A 25,902-nucleotide genomic window follows, 5' to 3' on the forward strand; every position below is an offset into this window, starting at 1 on the left:
CCAGAAATTATGATGGTTGATCTCCAGCATGTTCTTCATACAGACTTATCAGCTAATGATGCAGTGGATTTCTCCAATAAAACCTTGAGCAGCATTCTGGATCTCCATGCTCCTGTCAAAACCAGAACAGTCACCTTCTTCCGCTCTGCCCTTTGGTTCACCAGTGAGCTACGGAAAATGAAGGCAAATAGGCATGCCCTCGAGTGGTGTTATAAAGCTTCAGGTCTTACAGTTCACAAGCTAGCATATTGGGAACACCAAAAGGCCTGCTCAAAAAGTCCCTTAGAGAGGTACTGTCACAGTTCTACTCAAATGTCATCAAATATAGGTCCTGGAAATTTCAAGCAGCTGTTTTCTACTCTCAATCATCTTCTCAAACCACAAACCCCTTCACTTACAGAAACTACAGAAGAGCACTGTAATAACTTTATGGCCTTCTTCAAAACAAAAATTGATTCACTTCATCCTGTCCTTTCTGGTTCTTCCACTCTAACCTGTCCCGACTGCCTGTTCACAGTTTGAGATCTCCCAGGCCCTTAACTGCGTTCCAGAAATTTCACAGCAAGAGAATATAAATATATTACGTTCATTATGTCGTCTTCTTAAATCAAAATAATTAGTTTTCTTTTGTTTCAGACATGTAAAAGCTTTTTTACCTTTACCTGACATGTTTCGACGGTGTAACTTCCGTCTTCATCAGAGGGTCACCCGGATGTTGGTGTGTGACGTGCCTTTATAATCAGCTGATGTTACGGAGGCGTGACCGACCTGTCAATATTGACAGGGAGGTCACACCTCTGTGACATCAGCTGATTATAAAGGCACGTCACACACCAACATCCGGGTGACCCTCTGATGAAGACGGAAGTTACACCGTCGAAACATGTCAGGTAAAGGTAAAAAGCTTTTACATGTCTGAAACAAAAGAAAACTAATTATTTTGATTTAAGAAGACGACATAATGAACGTAATATATTTATTAAACGAAAGTTATGGAAAAGAGTGCATAAAAGAGTTTCGCCGCCTAGAACAACTGATGAAGAAACGGGCACGCCAAAGAAATCATTTAAAATTCAACCTGCGATGCCGAGATGAAAGAATTACGCCGACAAGTTTGAACATCAAGACTCCTATTCCAACCAAAAATGCAAAGAAGGCCGTGGACAGAGCGAAAAAGATACTAATCAAAGAAAGGATACGATGCACAACGAACAAAATAAAAAACATCAGCGCTGAGTTAGAACAGCAATTGAAACAGTGGAAACAACTTTTCCCCCTCACCAAAGAAATGGACACACTGATACAAGAACACCTACATGAAATACACGAAAAGGAATTCACAAAAACGAAGACTCGGCACATCAGAAAACTGGAAAGATTAATCACCAAGAAAAGACAACAGGAGCAGAACAACATCACGACAAATAAGAAATGGATACACAATATATCAGCTCATAAACTGACTGAAGCAGAGCGCAGCATCCTGACGCGAGGACTTAATTATGCCGTTACACCGCACAAGATCCCACACGAGGATTTCATCCTAGCAACGGAGCTGGCATGCGAAAGAATACAGGACCAGGGACATAAAGCAGAATTACGCAATAAAATAGCAGGAATACTGAAATCCGCAAAACTACCACCAAGCAACATATCAAAGCAGGAAGAAAGAGCAATAAGAAGTTTGGCCAAGAATAAAAACATCATATTACCCGCAGACAAAGGCAGAACAATAGTCATAATGGATACAGCACAATATGAAAACCAAATGAACAGTATGTTGGCAGACACCACCATATATGAGATCCTCAAGAAAGACCCCACAGAGGACGAAGAAAAAACAAAGCTTTACTGAAGCCTTTATTGGAAGCCAACAAAATTGAAAAACAGACATACAATAATTTAATACCCACAGCCAGCATAACCCCCCGGATCTATGGCACACCAAAAATACATAAACCAGGAGCACCGTTACGTCAGATTGTGGACAGCATCGGATCAGTCACTTACAACCTGTCTAAAGCGCTTGCGGAGATAATCAAACCACTACTGGGCCAAACAGAACAACACTGCAAAAATTCAAAACAACTAGCAGAACAATTCAATAAAATAAAAGTGGAAAAGGATGAAATATTAATATCACACGACGTTGTCTCCCTATTCACAAAAACACCGGTGGAAGCTACACTGAGAATCGTACGACAGCGCCTCAAGACAGACAAGACTCTCAAGAAACGTACACAGTTATCAGTAGAAGACATCAGTTAACTGCTCAATTTCATTGCCACATCCACATACTTCCAGTTCCGCGGAACAATATACAGGCAGAAGGAGGGGTTTGCGATGGGGGACCCACTCTCCGCCATAATGTGCGGCTTCTTCATGGAACACCTTGAAAGAGAGGCTATTACATCTGCCCCAGAAGAATGCAGGCCCACATTATGGAGGAGGTATGTAGATGACATCCTGGAGAAAGTGAAAGTCGGACGCACCCAACAATTGACAGATCACCTCAACTCTATAGACGACACCGGCAACATAAAATTCACGCACGAAGAGGAAACAGAAAAATCAATAGCGTTTTTGGACATAAAAATTCACCATACAGACGACGGAGACATCAAAATAACAATCTACAGAAAACCGACACACACTGATCAATATCTGCTCTGGACGTCCGAACACCCCATCGCACACAAACTGTCAGTTGTCAGAGCACTCTACGAACGTGCATCAATCATAACCGACCCCACAGAACGCGCAACAGAAGAACAACACATACGGCAAGCTCTGATCACATGTCAATATCCACCATGGGCCATACACAAAGGCGCACAACAAGTGAAAACAAAAGAAAAGACGCAGGAAAAAGGAAGAAAACAGACAACCCAAAAACAGGAAAGTAAAGCAGTAGTGACTCTACCGTATGTCAGAGGAGTTACAGAACAAATCCAAAGAGCCATGAAAAAACACAACATACAAACACCCGTGAAACCACACACCAAACTACGACAGCTACTAGTTCACCCTAAGGACAAAATCGACCAACACAGTAAATGTAATGTCATATATGAAATACCATGCCAGTCATGCAATAAAACCTACATTGGGGAGACAGGAAGGAGGTTTAGTACACGAAAAAAGGAACATAAAAAGGAATGTGAAAAAGAAACAGAACAGAGACAAACAAGAGCAATAAAAGAAAAAGCTATGCAAGAGAACCTGAAATTAGCAATAACGGACCACTGCAGAAGGGAAAATCATATAATGGACTGGGACACTGCTCAAATCATACAACAAGAGAACAACAGATACCACCGTTGGATTAAGGAGTCAATAGAAATCAGAAAGCGTAGCCCAAGAACAATAAACAGGGATGAGGGGGCATACATGCTCTCCCACACCTGGAGCGCCATCCTGAGGGGGCAACACTGACAGCGGGAGGCGTGACCGACCTGTCAATATTGACAGGGAGGTCACACCTCCGTAACATCAGCTGATTATAAAGGCACGTCACACACCAACATCCGGGTGACCCTCTGATGAAGGCGGAAGTTACACCGTCGAAACATGTCAGGTAAAGGTAAAAAGCTTTTACATGTCTGAAACAAAAGAAAACTAATTATTTTGATTCACAGCAAGAGGTCGAAGATATCATCAGGAGAATGAAACCCTCCACCTGTGCCCTTGACCCCTTTCCTAGAGCCCTAGTGAAAGCAAATATCTCTGCCACAAGTCCCTTGATCACCACTGTAATAAACCTTTCCCTTCAGGCTGGCTATATTCCATCTGCTCTAAATGCTACCATAATCAGACCACTTCTCAAAAAACCTACTCTTGATCCAGAAGCTTGTCAATTACAGGCCTATTTCCAATCTCCCATTCCTCTCCAAAGTATTAGAAAAAGTAGTTGCTGCCCACCTTCAGGACCACCTTATGCACAACAACCTTTTTGAAATTTCAGTCTGGTTTCCGCTCTCCCCACGGCACAGAAATGACTCTAATTAGAGTTACAAGCGACCTATTGATGGCAGCTGATGCTGGCTCACCTTCCCTACTCATTCTTCTTAATTTGTCTGCTGCATTCGATACTGTTGACCATGGTATACTCCTCAACCAGTTACATCACACCATTGGACTCACCGACACGACCCTTAACTGGTTCAAATCTTCTCTCACTGACAGAAAAGAGTAAATTTCCTTTGGAAATGCAAGATCCCGGATACACACAGTCACCTGTGAGGTCCCTCAGGGGTCAGTCCTTGACCCCATCCTGTTCACACTATGCATGCTCCCCCTTGGTCATGTCATTAGTCACTATGGAATTTTATTTCACTGCTACGCTGATGACACACAACTTTATATAAAAACATACACATTCCTCTGCATCTTCTCCATTGTCATCATCATCATTCTCCTCTCTATCTACACTGACTGCCTGTCTGGAGGAGATAAAGGTGTGGATGAATCACAACTTTCTCCAGCTGAACAGCTCCAAAACTGAAAGCAATCTTAGTTGGTACCTCACACCAGATCCAGTTGCCCTTCATAACCAGCATTACATTCTCCGACAATGACATTCCCATCTCCTTATTAGTCACCAACCTTGGTGTAAAATTTGACCCTGAACTCACTTTTGAAGCCCATATCAAACATCTTTGCAAGATCTGTTTTCACCATCTCAGAAATAATGCCAAACTCCATCTCATTCTCACCTTATCAGATGCTGAAAAGTTAGTCCATGCTTTTGTCTCCTCCAGGCTGGATCACTGCAATGCACTTCTCATTGGTATCCCTAGCAAGAGTCTTCAAAAACTACAATACATTCAGAACAGTGCTGCAAGGATCCTGAGGAGTGTGCGAAAATATGAACACATCACACCCATTCTCCGTTCACTTAACTGGCTCCCTGTCTCTGCCAGGGTTGAATACAAGGTCTCCCTTCTTACTCACCAGTACATCTAGGGAAATGCCCCATGTACCTGAAAAGAATTACTCACCCCACTAACCTCAATGCGGTCCCTCCGCTCTATCCATTCAAATTGCCTCTGCCACCTCAGGACTAAGCTTAGCACCATGGGTGATCGAGCCTTCGGTTCTGCTGCCCCTCACCTATGGAATGCCCTCCCTGACTATCTGAGGGCACCACAGACTACTGAGGGTTTTAAAAAAAGGACTTAAAACGTTCCCTTTTTAGCAGAATATATGACTCTTAATTATGCTTTATTTCTGTTCATTTTTATGTTCTTTCTATCTGCCTTTGTTTAATTTGTAGCACTTTGAGATTTTCTCTAAATGTAAAAAGTGTGTTACAAATAAAATGTATTATTATGAGTGTGACAGGCGAGTTAGCCTGAGCTATGAAATGAAGTTTGATGGCTGTAGGATAAATCATGACTGAGTGGCAGAGGTTGGCTTCTAATTGCCAGTATATTGCTATGGGGCCAAAAACGTAATGTCACCAATGGAAAGAAAAGGGATGTACTAAAAGCAAGAAAAAGATAAGGGTAGGTCATAGGTAATTTCATGGATGTGTTTAGTGAGTTGTCTTGAGGCCTCATATTAACCCTCTAGGGTTGAGAGCTTTGCCGATGAAGCTCGACAGGTTTAGAATGAGTAGGTCATGTATTTAGATAAATATCTTCGTGAGTTTTTCCATCACACAAGCATGATAAACAAATTGACAAACTTTCTACTTTACACTGTGGGCACTATGTGCCCACTGCCAAATAATAATATAGTTTTTAAATTACCTAAATTAGATGATACATAAAACTTGTCACCTTAGTCACACTGGAGTCGGAGCACTGAGCTCCCATTTATGCATTTATAAAAGACTATCATGCCGTTACCATGTGAAATCACTTTCACTCTTTCGGTTTCGATTGGTTTCTCTTCTGTGGTGGGAACGCCCACTGTAAACAGGATAAAATCTTTCAGACATAGTTTAGACTATTTGGAGGTAAAACTTGTTGTGAGATGGCACGTGGATTTTGTGTGGTTCAGATGATTCAGGACAGCGATTCAATTCATGATTCATTTCATGATTCAGAACAGCAATTCAATTTCAGGACAGCGATTCAACTCAATCTTGAGAACTGCAATACTGATGAGTGGTGCCCTATTTTTTTTTATTTTTTTTTATACTTTGACCCAATCCAGCTGAAGATCAACTCAAGTATAAATATTTCTTCTATTTCTGATGAGCAGATTGGTTGATATGCGTGTGCTGTAGTGCATACACAAGAAAAATGACTGAGCAATTTTTCCAGAGTTAAAAGTATTTACCTCAAAATAGTTAATTTTACTCCATTTTGAGTTTAGAGAGTAAAAATTGGAGTTTGAAATCAAGACTGGGGTCAGACAAGGATGCCTACTTTCTCCTTTTCTATTTCTACTTGCCATCGACTGGATAATGAAGACAACTACTGAAGGAAGAAAAAAATGGAATACAATGGACATTATGGACACAACTAGATGACCTGATTTTGCAGATGATCTGGCTCTACGATCTCATAGTTACTATCAGATGTAAGATAAGACAACAACATTGGCAACCACCTCTTCATAAGTAGGACTTAACATCCATAAGGGAAAGGCAAAGATCATGAGGATAAATACAACTAACGATGAACCAGTCAAACTAGATGGGAATAGACTCAAGGAAGTGGAATCCTTTACTCATTTGGGGAGTAACATTGACAAACCAGGTGTTACAGATGCAGATGTCAAAGCAGGAATAAGGAAGGTGAGGACTGTATTTTTAAAGCCCAAACATCTAGAGCTCTAGTGTAATTACAGCAACAAACAAAAATAAGGTTATTTAATTCAAACGTAAAGTCAGTATTGCTTTATGGTTCAGAGACTTGATGAATGACAAAGAACATAATCAGTAAAGTACAGCCCTTCAACAACTGCCTAAGAAAGATCCTGAAGATACACTGGCCAGAAAGGATCAGTAACAACAATCTTTGGTTGAAAACACAGCAAATACCAGTGAAAGAAGAAATTGGAAGATGATGGTGATGAATTAGGCACACGTTACAAAAACCACCGACAAATATCACCAGATAAGCCTTGACTTGGAACCCTCAAGGGAAGAGGAGAAGAGGTCGGCCAAAGAACACCTGGCGGAGAGATCTCCAAACAGACATCAGGAGGCTGGGGTACACCTGGACTCAAACAAAAGGAAAAGCATAGGGCCAAGTCCTCTGGAGATCCCTTGTCAAGGGCCTATAACCCCAGGAGGAGTGTCAAGGCATAGACAGTGTGCACACAGGGATGTTCACAAATACCTGGTGTATGTCAGAATCCAATTTCAGGGAATAAATTATAGTGTGGAGGCATGAGTTAGTCCATGCTTCACCCAGCTACTAATTCTGGGGACACAAGTATTTAATGGAGCAAGTCATGATGGGTGGGTCCTGGAATAACGAGTCATGGGGATTCCAGAGCAGTGTCGTCTGGGGAAGCTGTCCCAGAGCCATCTACATCAGCTCCTGGTCATAATGACCCAGAGAGTGGGGAGCACCCTGTCCCTCCTCTCTTTCTTGTGAATTCTGTCAAAAATTCTGGCAAAAAACTGACAATTGTTGGTCCTACAGAGCCGTAGGGAACTCGTATGTCATGCGGCTCATTACAACTCTATGGCAGGACACCTAGGTGAAGATAAAACAGTGATCCATCTCATGACCCAATTCTACTGGCCAGGGATTTGTGGGGATGTCCATAGGTGGTGTAGAGTATGTTGTGAATGGCAACTTGTGAATCGAGTGGCTACTCCAAAAGCGCCAATACGCCATCTTCCCATAATTGAGAACCCCTTCAAAAGAATTGGGCTGGATCTCATCGGGCCATTAACTTGGACTGCATGGAGGCATCGCTTTATTTTAATCCTAGTGGACTATGCAATGCAATACCGCTGCGTAACATTCCCACATGCAGGGTCACAGAAGTACTATTTAAAATGATCTCCCAAGTCAGGATTCCAAAAGAAATCCTGACAGATCAGGGCAGTATGTTTATGTTGCACAGCCTCTGTGAACTCTACAAGTTACTAGAGGTTAAATGAATCTGCACAAATGTTTATCACCCACAGACAGATGGCTTGGTTGAGCAATTTAACCAAACCCTTAAAAACTTAATTTATAAGTTTGTGCATGAAGACACTCGTTACAGGGCTTGAGCCCCTGTCATTCGCAGTATGAGAGGTCCCACAAGCCTCCACAGGGTTTTCCCAGTTCAAATTATTCTATGGGCCCAAGCCTCATAGGCATCCTAGATATCATGTGAGAAAACTGTGAGGAGGGACCTTCAAATAGTAATTGCTTGCAAAACTCCACACACCTAAACCAGGAAAACTTGCGGCAGGCACAAGAATGTCAGTCCTGGCTGTATAACAGGGATATGCACCTTATTACTATTCACACTGAGCTCTAAATTACTCGCCAAGTGGCAAGGGCCCTTTAAGGTCACATGGTGAATTGGGGATGTGGATTATGATGTCAAGCAAATGGATAGAAGTGGGGTGTGGCAGATATACCACCTCAATCTGCTTAAACTGTGGAACAAGGAAGTCTCCATGGCGTTGGGAAATGGTAGAAAGGGAGGAGGTGGGGCTGGAGGTAAAAACAAACTGCTCAATCCACCCTGGTCCCATGTAGAGACCACCTGTCACCATCCAAATGCGCAGAGGTTCTCGCCCATATTGCTTACCCGAACACAAGAAAACTATAGTTCAGGACAAACTCAACGCCTTGCTCGAAATGGGAATAATCAGTGACTCGCACAGTGACTGGAGCAGCCCAGTGAGCTTGATCCCCAAGACTGATGGGTCGGTCTGGTTTTGTGTGAACGATAGAAAGGTCAACATGGTATCTAAATTCAATGTGTATCCGATGCCTCACACTGCCTAGTTGCTTGATCAGTTAGGTGCAGCTCGTTTTTGACACTGGATTTAATGAAGAAATATTAGCAGATCCCCTTAATGCCCATATCCCAAGAGAAAAAAAAAAAAACCAAAACAGCCTTTTCCATCTCATTTGGTTTACACCAGTTCATCAGTTTTCCCTTCAGGTTACTCGGGGCCCTGGCAATGTTGCAGCAGCTTATGGACAAAATCCTCTGTCCGCATGCTGCCTATGCCACCTATTCTATAGAGAAACGATTAGGCATGGCACGTGAAACATCTCAGGGCCGTTCTAGAGTCATTGAGGTATGCGTGGCCCATGGCTAATCCAAATAAGTGCGTGATTGAGTGGGTGGAAGTATGATATCTGGGCTTCCACTTTGGTCATGGGCAGGTGTGTCCCCCAAATTGGCAAGACCACAGCAATTGCGATCTGCCTGAGGCCCAAGACCAAAAAGGGGCCGAGACCATTCTTGGGGCTGGCTGGCTATTGTCATAGATTTGTGCCTAACTATTTGGAAGTCACCAGCCTGCTGACTGGTCTCACTAAAAAGGGAGTGCCAGATCAGGTCCAGTGGACGGAACTGTGCCAACAAGCTTTCACACAGGTAAAGTGTGACTTCTCCCCTGACTTCTCTCTCCCTTTTGTTTTGCATAGCAACACATCAGACAGAGAGCAAGGGGCTGTTTTGTCCCAGATGGTGGAGGGGAAGGAGCACCCCGGGGCTGTACTTAAGCTGCAAGTTCTTGATGGAGAGACTAAGTAAAGTACCACTGAGGAGGAGTGTCTGGTATTGTGAAGAGGAAGATGAGAAACACCCAACCCAAAAATACAGATGGGCTGAAGACTGCTATCAAAGCAATCCGAGCTTCAATAACATCTCAGCAGTGCCACAGGCTGATCATCTCCATGCCATACCACACTGATGCAGTCATTCATGGTAAAGGAGCCCCAACCAAGTATTGAGTGTATAAGTGTATAAATGAACATGCTTTTCAGAAGTTGGACATTTCTGTATTGTAAATCCTCTTCTGACTGATCTTAGGAAATATTCTAATAATTTGAGATGCTGGATTTCTGATTTTCAGGAACTATTAACCATAATCATCAAAATTAAAACAAAAAAAAAAGGCTTGAAATATTTCACATTGTGTGTAACGAATCTATATAATAAGCGGCAAAGTTTGTTTGTCTGTCTGTCTTGAGCTAACGTCACCATTTCTTGATGGATTTTCACCAAATTTGGCAAGTAGGTTCGGGAATGACCAGGAATTTTGCACCCCAGGGACAGCCCTGGGGGGCACAACATCCACCCCCTCCCTCAATGCCTTTCACGTTACATTTATCAACACAAACTCTTGAAAGAGCTTCACTAAACTTGGCACGTAGGTCTAGGAGATAGCCACAATTTGGCAGAACTCAGAAATTCCATATTTGGGCCCCAGGGGGTCCCTAGTAGGCTCCTGGGTGGTGGATGCATGGATGAAGAAAGAAATATGTAGCAACAAAGTATCTTTCATTTCTTGGTGGATATCTTCTCTCCACCCTTCCTACTGACTATTGTATTACTCTTAAAACCCTTTTTATAATAATAATAATAATAATAATAATAATAATAAGCATATTTTATCAGAATCTGAAATATAAAAATCTACAAAGTGAAGACATTCTCATGTGAAATGTGTATAGCTAATTTGTGCTGCTCTAATAAAGAATATAAAAGTAGAATTGTTTGTTTTTAATATAGTGCAGATCACATGCTAAAAAAATTTTGTCCGAGGTTCACCCCCCCAAAAAGAACCTGGGCAATGCCGGGTAACCTGCTAGTATAGAATATGAAAGTTTGCCTTTTTAAAATTAAATTATGAAAAAAAGAATTTCATGATATTCTAATTGTTTGAGCTGCACTAGTATATACTCGAGGCTTAGGATCACAGAAAATTCATGTCTATTTCTTGTCACCCCCCACTCTCATGCATTCACTTGGGTTTGTTGATGGAGTGGCTGGCTGCTTTTTGTCCTGGGGCTCTTATATAACTGTGTTACCTTCTGGCTCTCCCTTTGAGTTATGCTGTCATAGTTAGTCTTGCCGGAGTCCCTGCTTACACTCTGTGCAAAATGTATCTTGTTGTTAACCATTAGGTGACATTGGGCATACCCATCAACCTGTGTTCTCCCTCCCTCCCTCCCTCCCCTGTCTGTCTCTCACTGTCGAGTTACATGTCGATCCTGAGACACCAGTGATGCTAACCTCTTCTGCTCCTCAGAGCTAACTGTTCCACCCTGATGCCCAACTTCTGGCAGGAGTCTCATCACATTGCTCCTATGGAGGATGGCCCCATATGGACAGTCAAAAGTCGCACTTGGAAGATGGCTCTGGACACTTACAGTTTTGCTATTATGGCTGAGGATGACAACTGACATGATAACTTTAAGACTGCAGTTGTCATGAACAGTTTTGCACTCAAGTTTCCATCAATGATACCTTCAACAAAACAGACTGCATGCTAAAACTATAATGAATTTCCTGGTTACCCAGTTGTCCCTTGTGACTATATAGGACACCATTATAGAAGCAAGTTATTTATAAATATCACACCATCTGTTATCACTCAAATGAGGATGGGTTTCCTTTCGAGTCTGGTTCCTCTCAAGGTTTCTTTCTAATGTCATCTGAGGGAGTTTTTCCTTGCCACCATCACCACAGGCTTGCTCATTAGGGACAAATTTATTAGGGATCAAATTTGTTCATTTATTTAAAAGTCTTTATTTTTCTGTAAAGCTGCTTTGCAACAAATGTCCATTCTTAAAAGCGCTATACAAACAAACTGACCTGACTATTTGGGAACTGCTGTTCTATATCTTTCAAGCAAATAAAGCTTGATTTCCAACTCCGCTACCTTCCTTTGTAACTCCGCCACCAGACATGTGAAATGGGATCATGCATGCAAGTTAATTCCATCTACAACTCCATGCTAAGAGTAAAAACAAATAGAAAAAATTTAATTTAAAACAGATCTCAAATTAGATTTTTACATTCTGTATGAACACTTTCAACTAAGTGTTATTCTAAGTTTAGCAAACCTGAAGCATTGGCTGGTTTCTTTGAAAACAATGCATTCAAATTAAACTCATTTGCCATGTTTCTGCACATTACTATTGATATGAAAAGCCTATGCAATACAAAAAAAAGCAGTCTTCTGTAGCATTTGGCCAGCCTCAGTTCTGGTCTTTTCTGAATACCTACTGTATAAATCACAGGGGCAAGGATTTCTGGAGGAGTAGTACCTTTCTGGTTGGTCTATATCAGCTGGCATCCCAGACTGGTCTCCCCATATCCAGCACCATGCGAAGCATAACTTATGGTCAATCAGTCATCAGCAAGGGACCGTACCACCTAGCCTCTCACATGGTGAAGACCGTCTGCAGTGGCTCTCAGCGCCACCCCTAGTGTTGCAGAACGCGGTGGATCTTGGGGAGCAATCCCCCCCCCCAAAAAAAAAAACCAGGGTCAGCCCACTGACCCTTCCAATCTGCTTCTTTGGCAAAGTTGTCGTGATGTGTGTTTCTTTGTGATTCCACTACACAAACAAACCACTGAGGAATGCAAGCACAGAAGAGGGCAGCCTGCTTGCCCACTGCTCAGGGCCAGCAACCCTGTGGGGTGGAACTTCTTAACCAACTATGGACCCAAGAACGTTTAAAAAAACCACACCATAAATTCCTGCGTCATAGATCTGGACAGCATAACAGCAAGCATGACAGACCACGGGTAAAGCCTCATGGACCCCTTGGTTCTGACCAGTCTAGACCTAATTGCAATTACTCTAAAGTTAGCTTGTTGGAATGTATGAACTTTGTCTAACACAGCAACATCTAAACGCCAGGCCCCTGAGCGACGCAAAACACTAGTAGCATCTGAACTTAAATGCCTTAACGTTGATGTTGCCTGTCTCAGAGAATGCTGGATACCTGAAGGAGAGTTTGTCAAAGATTACACCTTCCTCCACTCAGGGAGAGCACCTGAACAACCAAAACTTGGAGTTGCTTTTGTGATAAAGAACAGCATCCGCCCATATGTTATCAGCTGGAAGGGAATCAGCTCCAGGGTGATGAGGATGCAACTTTGAATGAGAAATTTTACAACCACAGTCATAAGCATATATGCCCCAACTCAAACATCCACCAGAAGAGAAAGCTTTATTCTCTGACCAGCCATCAGAAGTCCTGTCAACAGTCCCTCACCTGGACAGAATATTTCTGCTAGGCGACTTCAATGCCTGTATGGGCACTGATATGGAAGCCTGGCCAAATGTAATTGGCCGGCATGGTCTTGGAGACGTAAATGAGCAAGGAACCCTCTTGCTTGAGCTATGCACTCGCTTTGGCCTTTGCATCACAAATACCCTCTTCTATCATGCAGACATGCATAAGGGACCATGGCAGCATCCAAGGTCTAAAAGATGCCACCTTATTGACTATATTATAGTCCATCAACACTACAGGAGTGATTTCATAGACTCAAGAGTTCGCCGCAGTGCTGACTGCTGGACAGATCACAAAATGGTATGTGCTTGCTTGAACCTCCAATTTCATGCTTCCGCACAAAGGCGGAAAAGCAAAATGCTAAAGCGACTCAATGTCAGCCGTCTAAAAGACCCAGTGATAGCCCAACAACTGAGGGAGACTTTAAATAACAACCTGTCCAACAACTGTAGCGAAAGCCGGTCTTTTGGCCAACACTGGAAGTGCTTGCGGGACACTATTTACAAAAGTGCCAAGAGCACAGTTGGCCTTCAAAGGTGCAATCACCGGAATTGGTTTGATGAAAACAATACCATCATGAGATTGCTGCAACAGAAACATGATGCATTCCAAGCCATCCTAAGAAATGACACCCCATTTCTTACCCACAGTGACCTCCTGAACCAACCAAGAGCAGTAAATACCAGTGTTCTCAATGAAATACCACATGTAACTATCCTCACTGAACTTGAAGCACCACCAACTATGGAGGAATTTAAGACAGCACTCCATCATCTGGCTAACAATAAAGCCCCTGGACCAGCCTGCATCCCAGCAGAGATCCTTAAGGAAGGCGGGCCAACCCTCCACAAGGAACTCCTGAATCTCCTTCTCTCTATTTGGAATGAGGAAAGAGTACCACAAGACCTGAAGAATGGCATTATTATTACCATCTTCAAGAAGCATTGTTGCTTTACCTGCGGTAATTACCGAGGAATCACATTACTTTGTCACTGGCAAATTGTTTGCCCATGTGATCTTGAACAGAGTTTGGCCTAGCATCAAGAAACATCTCCCTGAGGCACAGTGCAGCTTTAGAGGGGGACGCTCCATGAATGACATGTTTGCCATCTGACAGCTCCTGGAGAAATGCAGAGAAAAGCATCAAGAGCTACATATACTATTCGTGGACCTAGTAAAGGCCTTTGATACTGTAAGTAGACCTCTCGTGGATACTGCTGCAGAAGGTCGGAATACCGTCCAAGATAGTTAACATCATACAGAGCTTTCATGATGGCATGGAAGCAAGAGTATTGATTGGAGGTGAGTTTACTGAACCATTTGAAGTATCTAATGGCCTGCGCCAAGGGTGCATTCTGGCCCCTACGCTTTTCACCCTCTTCTTCACTTTTGTCCTCCGCCATGCCCAGAACTCAACGTCAGAGTCTGGCGTGAAGATCAAATACAAACTTGACAGCAGGCTCTTTAACCTGCAGAGGCTTAAAGTGAAGTCAGTATCATGGACAGATCTTGACAATCTCCTGTACACGGATGCAGCACTGGTTACGTCGACTCCTCAATCCCTACAAGGTGTCACAGCATTGCAAAATTTTTGCAGTGCTTGGGGATTGTCTATCAGCAAACCAAAGACTGAAGTGATGCATGTATGTGAGCATCCACCACCTATTATGATTGATGGCTCAAAGCTGAAGCATGCCCAAACATTCACATACCTTGGAGGCAACCTGAGTGATGATGCAACTCTTGACTCAGAAATCCAGCACCGGGTGTCCTGTGGAGCGGCAGCCTTCAATGCACTATGATCTAGATGCTTTGACCGGAAAGGTATTACACTATCGACCAAGCTGACTGTGTATAAGGCTATAGTTTTATCTTCTCTCCTCTACGGGTCAGAGACATGGCCAACTCTAGCTCACCATATTCGCCGCCTTGAAGTTTTCCACCCGAGATCTCTTAGACAGATCTTGAATGTCAAAATGGTGGCAACATGTAACAAATCAAAAGGTCCTGGACTGAGCGAAACCAACTTCCATAGAAACTATCCTCTGTAACAACAGACTCTGCTGGCTCGGTCATATCACTAGGATGGATGACACCAGAACCTCCAAACTGCTACTGTTTGAAGAGCTTAAGTATGGTAAGTGCTCTAGGGGCAGACCCTGTAAACGATGGAAGGATTGTGTTAAAGAAGACCTGAAAATCATTGGTATCGACATCAAAATCATGGTACCAAGCTGCGCTGAACTGCTCAAACTGGTGTGTTAAAGTTCAAGATAGGAAACATCTCCGCGAGGAGAAACTGAACAGCAGGGCAGAGGAAAGAAGGCACGGGAGAAAGGGCTGGGAGGGTCCCCCATTGCCAATATATTGACGGGGACCACAAGTAAGTAAAAAAGAAAGTACTGTATAAATCATACTAAATACTGTGTAAATACATAAATATAACACTGAAAATTAATCATTCTATCCAAAGTGACATACAAAGTGGAATTTGGAAGCAGGGTTAATACAGATAAAAACTAAGACCAAAATTAAAACTAGACATGAAAAATAATTTAATTAACTAAAATACAAATTAAAAAGGACAGTTAAAAAAAACCTTAAACTAAACAATTACAACGATCAATGCAAAACAAACTTAAATGAAATAGAATTACAGGTAAAATCAGCTGTTTTCATATTTGCTTTTGTCCCCCCCAAGACAGTAACAGACTAGTTCCAGAAGGTAACAACAATGTAATATAATGTAAAATTCCAAAAAAAAAAAAAAAAGATGCTTGCTGTGCATATAGAAATCCTATAATACATTACACGCATTTAGCAGACACTTATTTACAGTGACGTACAACAAGTTCAATAATTTTTACCTAATCTGTACCTACTGTAATAATACAGAACAGCAGACATACTGCATTGAACATATTGACAAGCCATACGTTTGTCATGACGCCATCTTGAAAGCTGATTTTTCAGTGTCTTTAAAAAGATGACATAAGCGAGTGAACAAAATTCCTTGGAAAGAACATGCATGCTTCATGATTAACTACACCCATTATGCCAACAAATCTAGAAAATTGGGGAATCACTTTCTATAAGTAAGAACTCAAGTTCAAAACATAATTTTGGGCTTTTTATGGTATTTTGGCATTTGGGTACACTGATTTTCATAAGGTTCACCTTTATCAGTTATCTATATACAACCCCGATTCCAAAAAAGTTGGGACAAAGTACAAATTGTAAATAAAAACGGAATGCAATAATTTACAAATCTCAAAAACTGATATTGTATTCACAATAGAACATAGACAACATATCAAATGTTGAAAGTGAGACACTTTGAAATTTCATGCCAAATATTGGCTCATTTGAAATTTCATGACAGCAACACATCTCAAAAAAGTTGGGACGGGGCAATAAGAGGCTGGAAAAGTTAAAAGGTACAAAAAAGGAACAGCTGGAGGACCAAATTGCAACTCATTAGGTCAATTGGCAATAGGTCATTAACATGACTGGGTATAAAAAGAGCATCTTGGAGTGGCAGCGGCTCTCAGAAGTAAAGATGGGAAGAGGATCACCAATCCCCCTAATTCTGCACCGACAAATAGTGGAGCAATATCAGAAAGGAGTTCGACAGTGTACAATTGCAAAGAGTTTGAACATATCATCATCTACAGTGCATAATATCATCAAAAGATTCAGAGAATCTGCAAGAATCTCTGTGCGTAAGGGTCAAGGCCGGAAAACCATACTGGGTGCCCGTGATCTTCAGGCCCTTAGATGGCACTGCATCACATACAGGCATGCTTCTGTATTGGAAATCACAAAATGGGCTCAGGAATATTTCCAGAGAGCATTATCTGTGAACACAATTCACCGTGCCATCCGCCGTTGCCAGCTAAAACTCTATAGTTCAAAGAAGAAGCCGTATCTAAACATGATCCAGAAGCGCAGACGTCTTCTCTGGGCCAAGGCTCATTTAAAATGGACTGTGGCAAAGTGGAAAACTGTTCTGTGGTCAGACGAATCAAAATTTGAAGTTCTTTATGGAAATCAGAGACGCCGTGTCATTCGGACTAAAGAGGAGAAGGACGACCCGAGTTGTTATCAGCGCTCAGTTCAGAAGCCTGCATCTCTGATGGTATGGGGTTGCATTAGTGCATGTGGCATGGGCAGCTTACACATCTGGAAAGACACCATCAATGCTGAAAGGTATATCCAGGTTCTAGAGCAACATATGCTTCCATCCAGACGACGTCTCTTTCAGGGAAGACCTTGCATTTTCCAACATGACAATGCCAAACCACATACTGCATCAATTACAGCATCATGGCTGCGTAGAAGAAGGGTCCGGGTACTGAACTGGCCAGCCTGCAGTCCAGATCTTTCACCCATAGAAAACATTTGGCGCATCATAAAACGGAAGATACGACAAAAAAGACCTAAGACAGTTGAGCAACTAGAATCCTACATTAGACAAGAATGGGTTAACATTCCTATCCCTAAACTTGAGCAACTTGTCTCCTCAGTCCCCAGACGTTTACAGACTGTTGTAAAGAGAAAAGGGGATGTCTCACAGTGGGAAACATGGCCTTGTCCCAACTTTTTTGAGATGTGTTGTTGTCATGAAATTTAAAATCACCTAATTTTTCTCTTTAAATGATACATTTTCTCAGTTTAAACATTTGATATGTCATCTATGTTCTATTCTGAATAAAATATGGAATTTTGAAACTTCCACATCATTGCATTCTGTTTTTATTTACAATTTGTACTTTGTCCCAACTTTTTTGGAATCGGGGTTGTATAACACAATAGTATGTTCTTACATGGCTGCCATTATAATAATTTATGGATTATAAAATATGGATGGAAGGGTGTGGAATAGATTTATTTAAAGGATTGGAGGTAGTGGAGTCAAGATGGCGGCACACACTGACGCAGTGGCTTACAGTTCTCCTTTACAGTGCTTTTTTGTTTGTTGATGCTACATACAGTCAACAGAATCTCCTGACGATAGAACTACAGAGTAAACAAGCTGTTGCATCAGAATTTCTCCACCTCCGTGACATCCCGGAGGAAATAGCTAGGACGCTGGGCTTTCTGTGGATTATCTTCCACACAAACAGGTGACAGAGGCAGCAGAGAGACAGGAGGCAAAAGCGGGGCTGCTGAGTTGGCACACCTACAAGGCTAAAGAGGTGTCCATACAGACTACTGCTTCCCAGTAGCCTAGTAAACTAGACCCACCCGCCTAGCGGCCAAAAATATTTTTTGCCTAGCGAATGGGTCTAGCCTCGCACCATATAAACAAAAACACCCCGGGCATTAAATCGTGCCTGCCAATCACAACGCAAGGTTTTTGTTTGGATTCTTTGGGCGGGCTTTTGCAGGAGTGACGACAAAGCTGCGCGACGCTGGAGAAAGCACAACAGGGAAGATGGCTACGGGCTAGTGAATAGCGTGCGTTTGACTCCGCTTTGGAATCAGTTTTAGAATTAGACTTGGAGTTTTAGTTGAAATATGAGCAGGAAGAGGCTCTCCGCTCATTCCTTTTCAAGAAGGACGTTTTCGCTGTTTTGACGACCGGCTATGGCAAAAGTCTGATCTACCAGCTGGCTCCGCTCATAGCCAAAAGGATGGGCTAGTTTGTGCAGTACGAAGAATTAATAAACAGCTTTGAAACATTACTTTTTGATTGTTTCTTATTTTCCCGTTATTTTAAATTTAAGGGAAATTATTTCACCAAACACCACTAAATAAAAACTCTCAAAAACAGTTTAAGCAAACCCTTGAAAAACACTTGGAAAAAAATGTGTATGTGGTACAGACTCCAAACTTGTGGTCATTATCTCCAAACTTCTTAATATCTAGAACCTGTTTACCGTAAAATACCAAATAATAGCCGAGTTCCAATTAACCGCCGAGTTCCCTTTAACGGCCGGGTGTACGCGTGTGTTGTGACAAATAAAGGCCGGTTCCGAATACTCGCCGGGGTCTTAAAAAAAAAAAAAAAAAAAAAAAAGCGTCCGAACGTTCTATCTAGAATCTTGAGGCCCAGCACTTTTCTGGTTTTCTGGTGTTTAAACGATTTTGCATTGCATAGTTTTCTACCGAAACAATATGAATGAATGAATGAAATTATTTCTATAATACTGTTTACAACATTTTGTTACGTGATAATAAACATGCCATTTCAATGTTATAATCTTGGTCTACCGTAATATTTCTTGAGGAATGCAACTCCGTAACTTTTGACAGATGTCTTAGCCACCCCTTTGGGTATACCCAACGAAAGCCAGCGTGTGTGGTGACATTGAGGACTGCGGGTTTCCAAGGTTGGACTGCTGCTTCTGTTAAACGACCTAAATTGCCGAATGCATGCGTCAAAGCACACACTGAGTTTTATTAAAGACCTTATACCATTTCACTTGCCCTTACCCATTCGGATCTGGAAGACGCTTTACAAAAAAAGGTGAGAGCGTTCTAACATGCATTTCAGTCTGCTCGCGGCCAATCTAATCCAAGGGGCCTTTTCAACAAGTAATCTGTCGTGCAAGTTGGGCAGAAGCACGCGTCAGGCAGGCAACATGTAGGCCTACAAGTCAGTAACCTATTCAACTAACTTTCATCCGAACTTTAAGTTTTCTACGGGGTCGAGCCACCGTACCAACTCACTCGGGGAATAGGCTCATATCGGCCAAATAGGGAAACGTCTTGGAGAGAAACGTGATGCAAGATGACAGTATGTAGCCACTGCAGGTCACTTATTTTTCAGCATAAGAAAAAACCCTTTGGTTTGACACTTCGCACCCTAATTATGTTGCTTCAACGTCGCGCCCTCCATGCAATTTCAGATTGACAGACATCGCGAAGCGCAAAGGGTGGAGGCTGCATGGGTGAGGGTGATAGCAAGTGACCATAACTTTGCAGAGTAATTAAATCACAGTGCTGCGCACAGACAATGGTGTGGTTTCTTGATTATTTTGTAAAGCATGCGCTTAACTAGTCATTAACAGGAAAAGGTGTGTGATTTATCCTTTATCCACCCCGACTGTGCCATGCGAAGATGCATTCTGCGTCTTCAAAATTCCCCGAAGTCGGCACCGTGCTATCTGTAATCTAACTCTAAACAAACTGTAAGTTATACTGGTTAAAAGTAGGCCTATCTGAGAATGATTTTTTTCCCCGTTTTGAGGTAGATTTTGGGGAAGGTATTTGTGAAGAAGGAATTAATCGCCTGTTCCAAATAGCCGCCTAGTCTCTAATACGCGCCGGGTCTCTTACGTGATTGAGACAAATAATCGCCCGGGCTATTATTTGGTATTTTACGGTATTAATTAATACGCATTTTGAAAAATTATTTATTTCAAGGCCTCCCCCACTGCTTTCTGTTGCTCTGACTACGTCACAGTCACTGTTGCGCTGATTGGTCAGAGCGTTGGCCTATACGCACAGAGACAGTTTGAAAGACAGCGGTTTGTTTCTCCTACCCACTTCGGAAATGTCTACGGATAGAGGCCAGACTAAATATTCACATTTAGTCTGGCTTGCCAGGCTAGCTTCCCAGCATTTTTCTATCCAAAATCAGATCCATCAGCAACAAAATGGATGAACTGAGGTTACAGCTTGCAATGGAAAAATACATCCAGGACTGTTGCATACTGTTAATCACAGACACCTGGCTTCAAGCATGCATACTGGATACAGCCATCAAGCTTGCAGGCCACACAGCACACCACCATGACAGAAACAGAGAATCTGGTAAGAGGAAAGGAGGGGGGGTTATGCATCTATGTTAATAACAACTGGTGCACTAACACCAAGACCACTGACAGCCATTGTTCCCCAGACCTGGAGTATTTAAATGCAGACCCATCTACCTCTTTCGTCACTGCTGTGTACATTCCACCTGATACTAACACTAACTCCGCTCTAGGCCACTTACACAAGGCAATAAGCAGCCAGCAGAACACATCCTGAGGCAGTACGTTATTGCGGGTGACTTCGACCATGCTGATTTAAAGCTAGTGCTCCCCAATTTTCAGCAGCAGCATTAAATGTGCTACTAGAGGAGGTAAAACACTGGATAAAGCTTACTCTAACATCGAAAATGGCTACAGGGCAGCAACTTTATCACACCTGGGATGTTCAGATCACATGTCATTAATATCAGCATATACGCCTCTCAGGAAGAAAACTCCACCCATCATAAGGACTGTTGAAACATGGTCTGAAGGGGCATCACATCAGTTGCAGGACTGTTTTGAAAGAACAAATTGGGACATTTTTGAACATCATGGCCTGGAAGAGTACACTTCAACTGTGCTCGGCTACATTAAGAAATGTGCTGATATGGTCTCTGATGAAAACTGTATCCAGGTTATCCTAACCACAAACCATGGATGACAAAAGAAGTCCAGATCCTGCTGAGGGATAGGAACAACGCTTTCAGGTCTGGCAATGGAGCACTGTATAGTGCTGCCAGAGCCAACTTAAGAAGAGGCATCAAATCAGCCAAGGCAGCTTATAAGAGGAAGATCGAGAACCATATCTCCAGTCAAAACATGTGGCAGGGAGTTCAATACATTGCCAACTACAAGTCCAGTAATCTCACAGCTGCTGATGAAGATGGTGTGGTGGCTGAGGAACTGAACTGTTTTTTTTGCCCACTTTGAGGTGAAGGCACCAGAGACAGCTACATTCCATCCACCAGCCCACAGTAGCCATACCCTCACAGTGCAGGAACATGAGGTAAAGTGCACACTGAGGGCAATGAACCCAAGGAAAGTTACTGGACCTGATGACATGTTAGGGAGGGTGCTGAAGGATTGTGCAGACCAACTCACTGGGGTCTTTACAAAAATCTTCAATCTGTCCTTGTCTCAGTCCATGATTCCACCCTACCTGAAAGCCACTACAATCATCCCATTGCCAAAAAACCCACCATCAGTTGGAAAATTATCCATCCGTTGAGTTCCCCGACATCTCAAACTACCCTGGTGCTGCAGACATCGTTCTACATGGACAAACAGATGAAAACCTGGAAGAGCATGGAGATGTACAACTTTTTATATGTAGCTGGATTAAAGATCTGGGGATCAGGACACTACAAAATAGACGGCAGTAGATGAATCTAAGTGTGTTTATTAGCAGGCGTGATATTTACAAAAGCAAACCTGAAAGTAAAATATTTAAACAGCATTATAAACATGGCTAGAAACAAACATGACAGTTATGCTTCGCAAAGCCTCTGTGAAAACAGCATCCATATCTGCTGATTGCACTCAAATCAGTACCAGGTGTTTCCATAACAATCTGGGCACATGCACAACACGCTCCATGAGCGCGGGCAGCCGCTTGAGCTGCGCCAGGCTCAAGCGTGCAAAGGCACAACATTTAGCTGAAAAATATTTTTTAAATGTTCTGATCTATAGTATGTCTGAATGTCATGACGGGTATGACAACTGACAAAAGTTGCCAAAATTACAAACAGCCTTTATTTACAATAATTTTAAATTAAGCACTACTTAGTGACACTCAAAAATATAAATCAAATTTATGTTTGTAAGGAACAAAGGAGAATTCTCTATCAGAAAGACCCGCAGTAAAACACGATAGCCTGACCCGTCATAATATCCAATTTTATTTTAGTTGAGCAAACACAGATTTCTTTCATGTTCGCTATAAACATATGAAAAACATGCTTGCAGAACAGTGATACTCCTGATTGACACACTCAGAGTGATCATAAACCCTCTGTGTCACACATCATCACTGCTAAGCATTGTGTTAAAACATCTATTTTAAATCAATATAGTCAACCGTGCAATATACAAAATGGGATATCTATGAGTTACCTAGCTATTTAAGTTATCCAATGAAATCAAGTCAGACATAAGCTGATAACCGATGAGGCACGTAGCGCCAAGTCGGCTATAAGCCATATACGATGAGATTGAGTGGAATACCTGTTTTATCTCCACATTCACTGGATTTTGAGAAACAGAACACTTTTTTTTTTTTTTAATTAACTAAATAAAAACTTTGTACAAAATGTCTGACAAAATCCATTTCTGCTTAGAATGTAAACAAACCGGCGAAATGACAATAGCATTTTGTGAAAAATGCTATAATAATTCTTGAAAAAAAAAAAAAGATATGTTCTTACTTACCATCAAATACTTTTATTCCATATTTTGTTGCCTTTTTGTTGGGGGGGGTTAGGGTTTCTTGGCGGTTGGCAAACCAACTTTTTTTATATATATATATATATATATATATATATATATATATATATATATATATATATATATAAAAATAAAAGCCATTTCTGTTTCTTCTAAATCATTTTTGGGGGGTTTTGTTTTCAAGTAGGGTTTTTATTTTGTTCTTGGTTGGTTCAGCAACGCACGCCACCATTTTGTTTTTCTCTACTCACGGTACATGAGCTGATAGCCTAGTAGTAGAGTAGCCAATCAGAGCGTGCAATTGCTCATACCCAGTGAATGTGGATAGAATACTATGGAATATATGGCCGTGCAATACCTGAAAAACTAAAACTAGCACTAAAGCTAGATAAAAACTAAACTAGTCAATTCCTCAAAATAATAAAAATAAAACTACTTATGCCTTTGTAAATCTAACTCTAAACTGAAATAAAAAACCCTGAAAGACTAAATAAAAACTAATGAAAATGTCAAAACTATAATGACTGGTTGGAAGGCATGGGGGAGGAAACTCTCTTGGCTATTTTCTATCACTTCTGTATTGATTCAATTACAATCATCTTTAATAGCATTTTAACCTTAGTTTTACAGTGGAGCACCGTTATAACACGGTAGTTGGGATCCAAAGAATCCGACTGTGTTATGAGTGACTCCGTGTTATAATGGGATGGAAAATCTGGCATGGCTTGATTAGAAAACATCGAGATATTTCTATTTTAGATAAACCCTGAAGATACCTGATGAAGAAACTGCAAGAACTATGATTGTTTTTACCATGCTGACAATTCTTTTTTTTTTTTAAATTGACCATTAATGTAACAAATATGTAATAAAATATTTTGCTGCCCGTCACATCTGCACACTTCGGTCTCTCACTCGCACTTCCGTGCTCTAAGCAGCGCGCATCTCAAAAACTGATTACATGCACCTGTCCTAGATTAGAGCCATGCATGCTAATGTATGCTATTTAAATACATCTTACTTACACGTACATGTAGTGGCAGCTGGTCAATATGGGGCACCGCCCCCTTACATTTATCCAGATGAGAAAAAGACTACGCAATATTAAATATAAATTAAGCAAAACTATTAAGTCAAAATTGTTTACCCATCCTACTTCACCCTGTAACTATCTAATTATTTTAACCTACTTTAAGGTGGATTTAAATTTTATGTGAAGACCTACACTTCCTGTATACTTCTGCCTCCCTGGGCACTGGCCGAATGAGCATGTATGTGGCTACATGATCTTTTGGAGAGCAGGTGACCTGAGGCTGCGTTTTTATTGGCGGATTCAAGATTTGGCCTGGAGTGCAGCAAAGTGTGCCCCAGACATACCTTCTTTTATTAGCAGCCAATTGGAATTATTTCATTCGACAAGATGGCAAATTCTAGTGGACCTGAAACAGAAACATCCTTTACACACAGCATACACTTGAAGGGGGAAAAAAAAAAAGGAGAATAAAGAAGCTTGGACCAGACCAACCCAATTTAAACATTACGAAGCAGGTGATTGGGGACAGGCTTACACTCGAGGCTTCTCCCACTCTAATGACAAACGGAGCTGGCTAGCTGAATAGATGATGATGAATGTGATCATGTAGATTTTGTTGATCATATTTAAATGGCATGCATTCCTTCATCCTACCATTTTTAGCTTCTTTAAATAAAGGCTTTCTTCATTATTTGAATATGAGGAACTTTGGGAGTTTTGGGAGCCATGAGCTGAGTGTGTTACAACAGTTTTTGTGCAATAGTGATCTGTATTATAATGGCACTCCACTCTCTCTCGTGTGTGTATGTATATATATATATATATATATATATATATATATATATATATATATATATATATAAAAACTTTAAGTTTACTAGCATTAAGGCATTAAGGACATTGAGCTTGCATTGAGTGTTTAAGGGCCTGCCGACATTACAGTTTAATAAATAAAAAAATAAATAAAAATAAAAAAACCCTGACCCTTCAAGTGCCCTTTCAACTGGAACCTAAGTATACAATTTTAATATCAATACTTAAGATGTAATATGTCTGAAGAAGCAGAAGGAACATTTACCTGATCCCAGCCCCACGGTCGAGGCTTAGGATTTGGGTAGTGGAGAAGATCCAAAGCTGTCTCCCTGATGATCTCAGGATTCAGTATACGGAACTTTGAAGGATCAACTGGAATGCTACCGGGTACCTTCTGCCAGAAAAACAACTTGTCCCAGAGTGACTGAAAAAGAAAAGAAAAATTATGTTTTCCAGGCTTTCCTCATTAGCCATAACTGCAAACCATACTCTTGATATACAGTATGGTTATTATTTTGTGAAGTAAATTTGCATAATTTCATATAGGAAACATTCCTTGACCCACCAAACCCTGTTTTAAAAGGTGCCCTTCCACCAAAAACGTTTAATAACGGCTCTTTTTGAAATACCATAGTTCACTCCGAGTTGCATATGCATGCTGCATGTGAAAATGTAATTCTACTCCCATTCCCTG

The 25,902-nt window shown here is 41.5% G+C and overlaps 1 protein-coding gene across 1 annotated transcript in view; it reads right to left on the bottom strand.

Annotated features, from left to right (window-relative positions):
* Positions 1–25,902, bottom strand: part of st3gal5 (ST3 beta-galactoside alpha-2,3-sialyltransferase 5) — a 123,547-nt gene that overhangs the window by 18,601 nt on the left and 79,044 nt on the right. Inside the window, exon 6 of the mRNA XM_060927635.1 lies at positions 25,474–25,632. Coding sequence (XP_060783618.1) covers positions 25,474–25,632 — 159 coding nt within the window. The remainder of the gene's footprint in view (positions 1–25,473; positions 25,633–25,902) is intronic.

This window comes from Neoarius graeffei, chromosome 8 (assembly GCF_027579695.1).
Source record: "Neoarius graeffei isolate fNeoGra1 chromosome 8, fNeoGra1.pri, whole genome shotgun sequence".
NCBI classification, from domain to species: domain Eukaryota; kingdom Metazoa; phylum Chordata; class Actinopteri; order Siluriformes; family Ariidae; genus Neoarius; species Neoarius graeffei.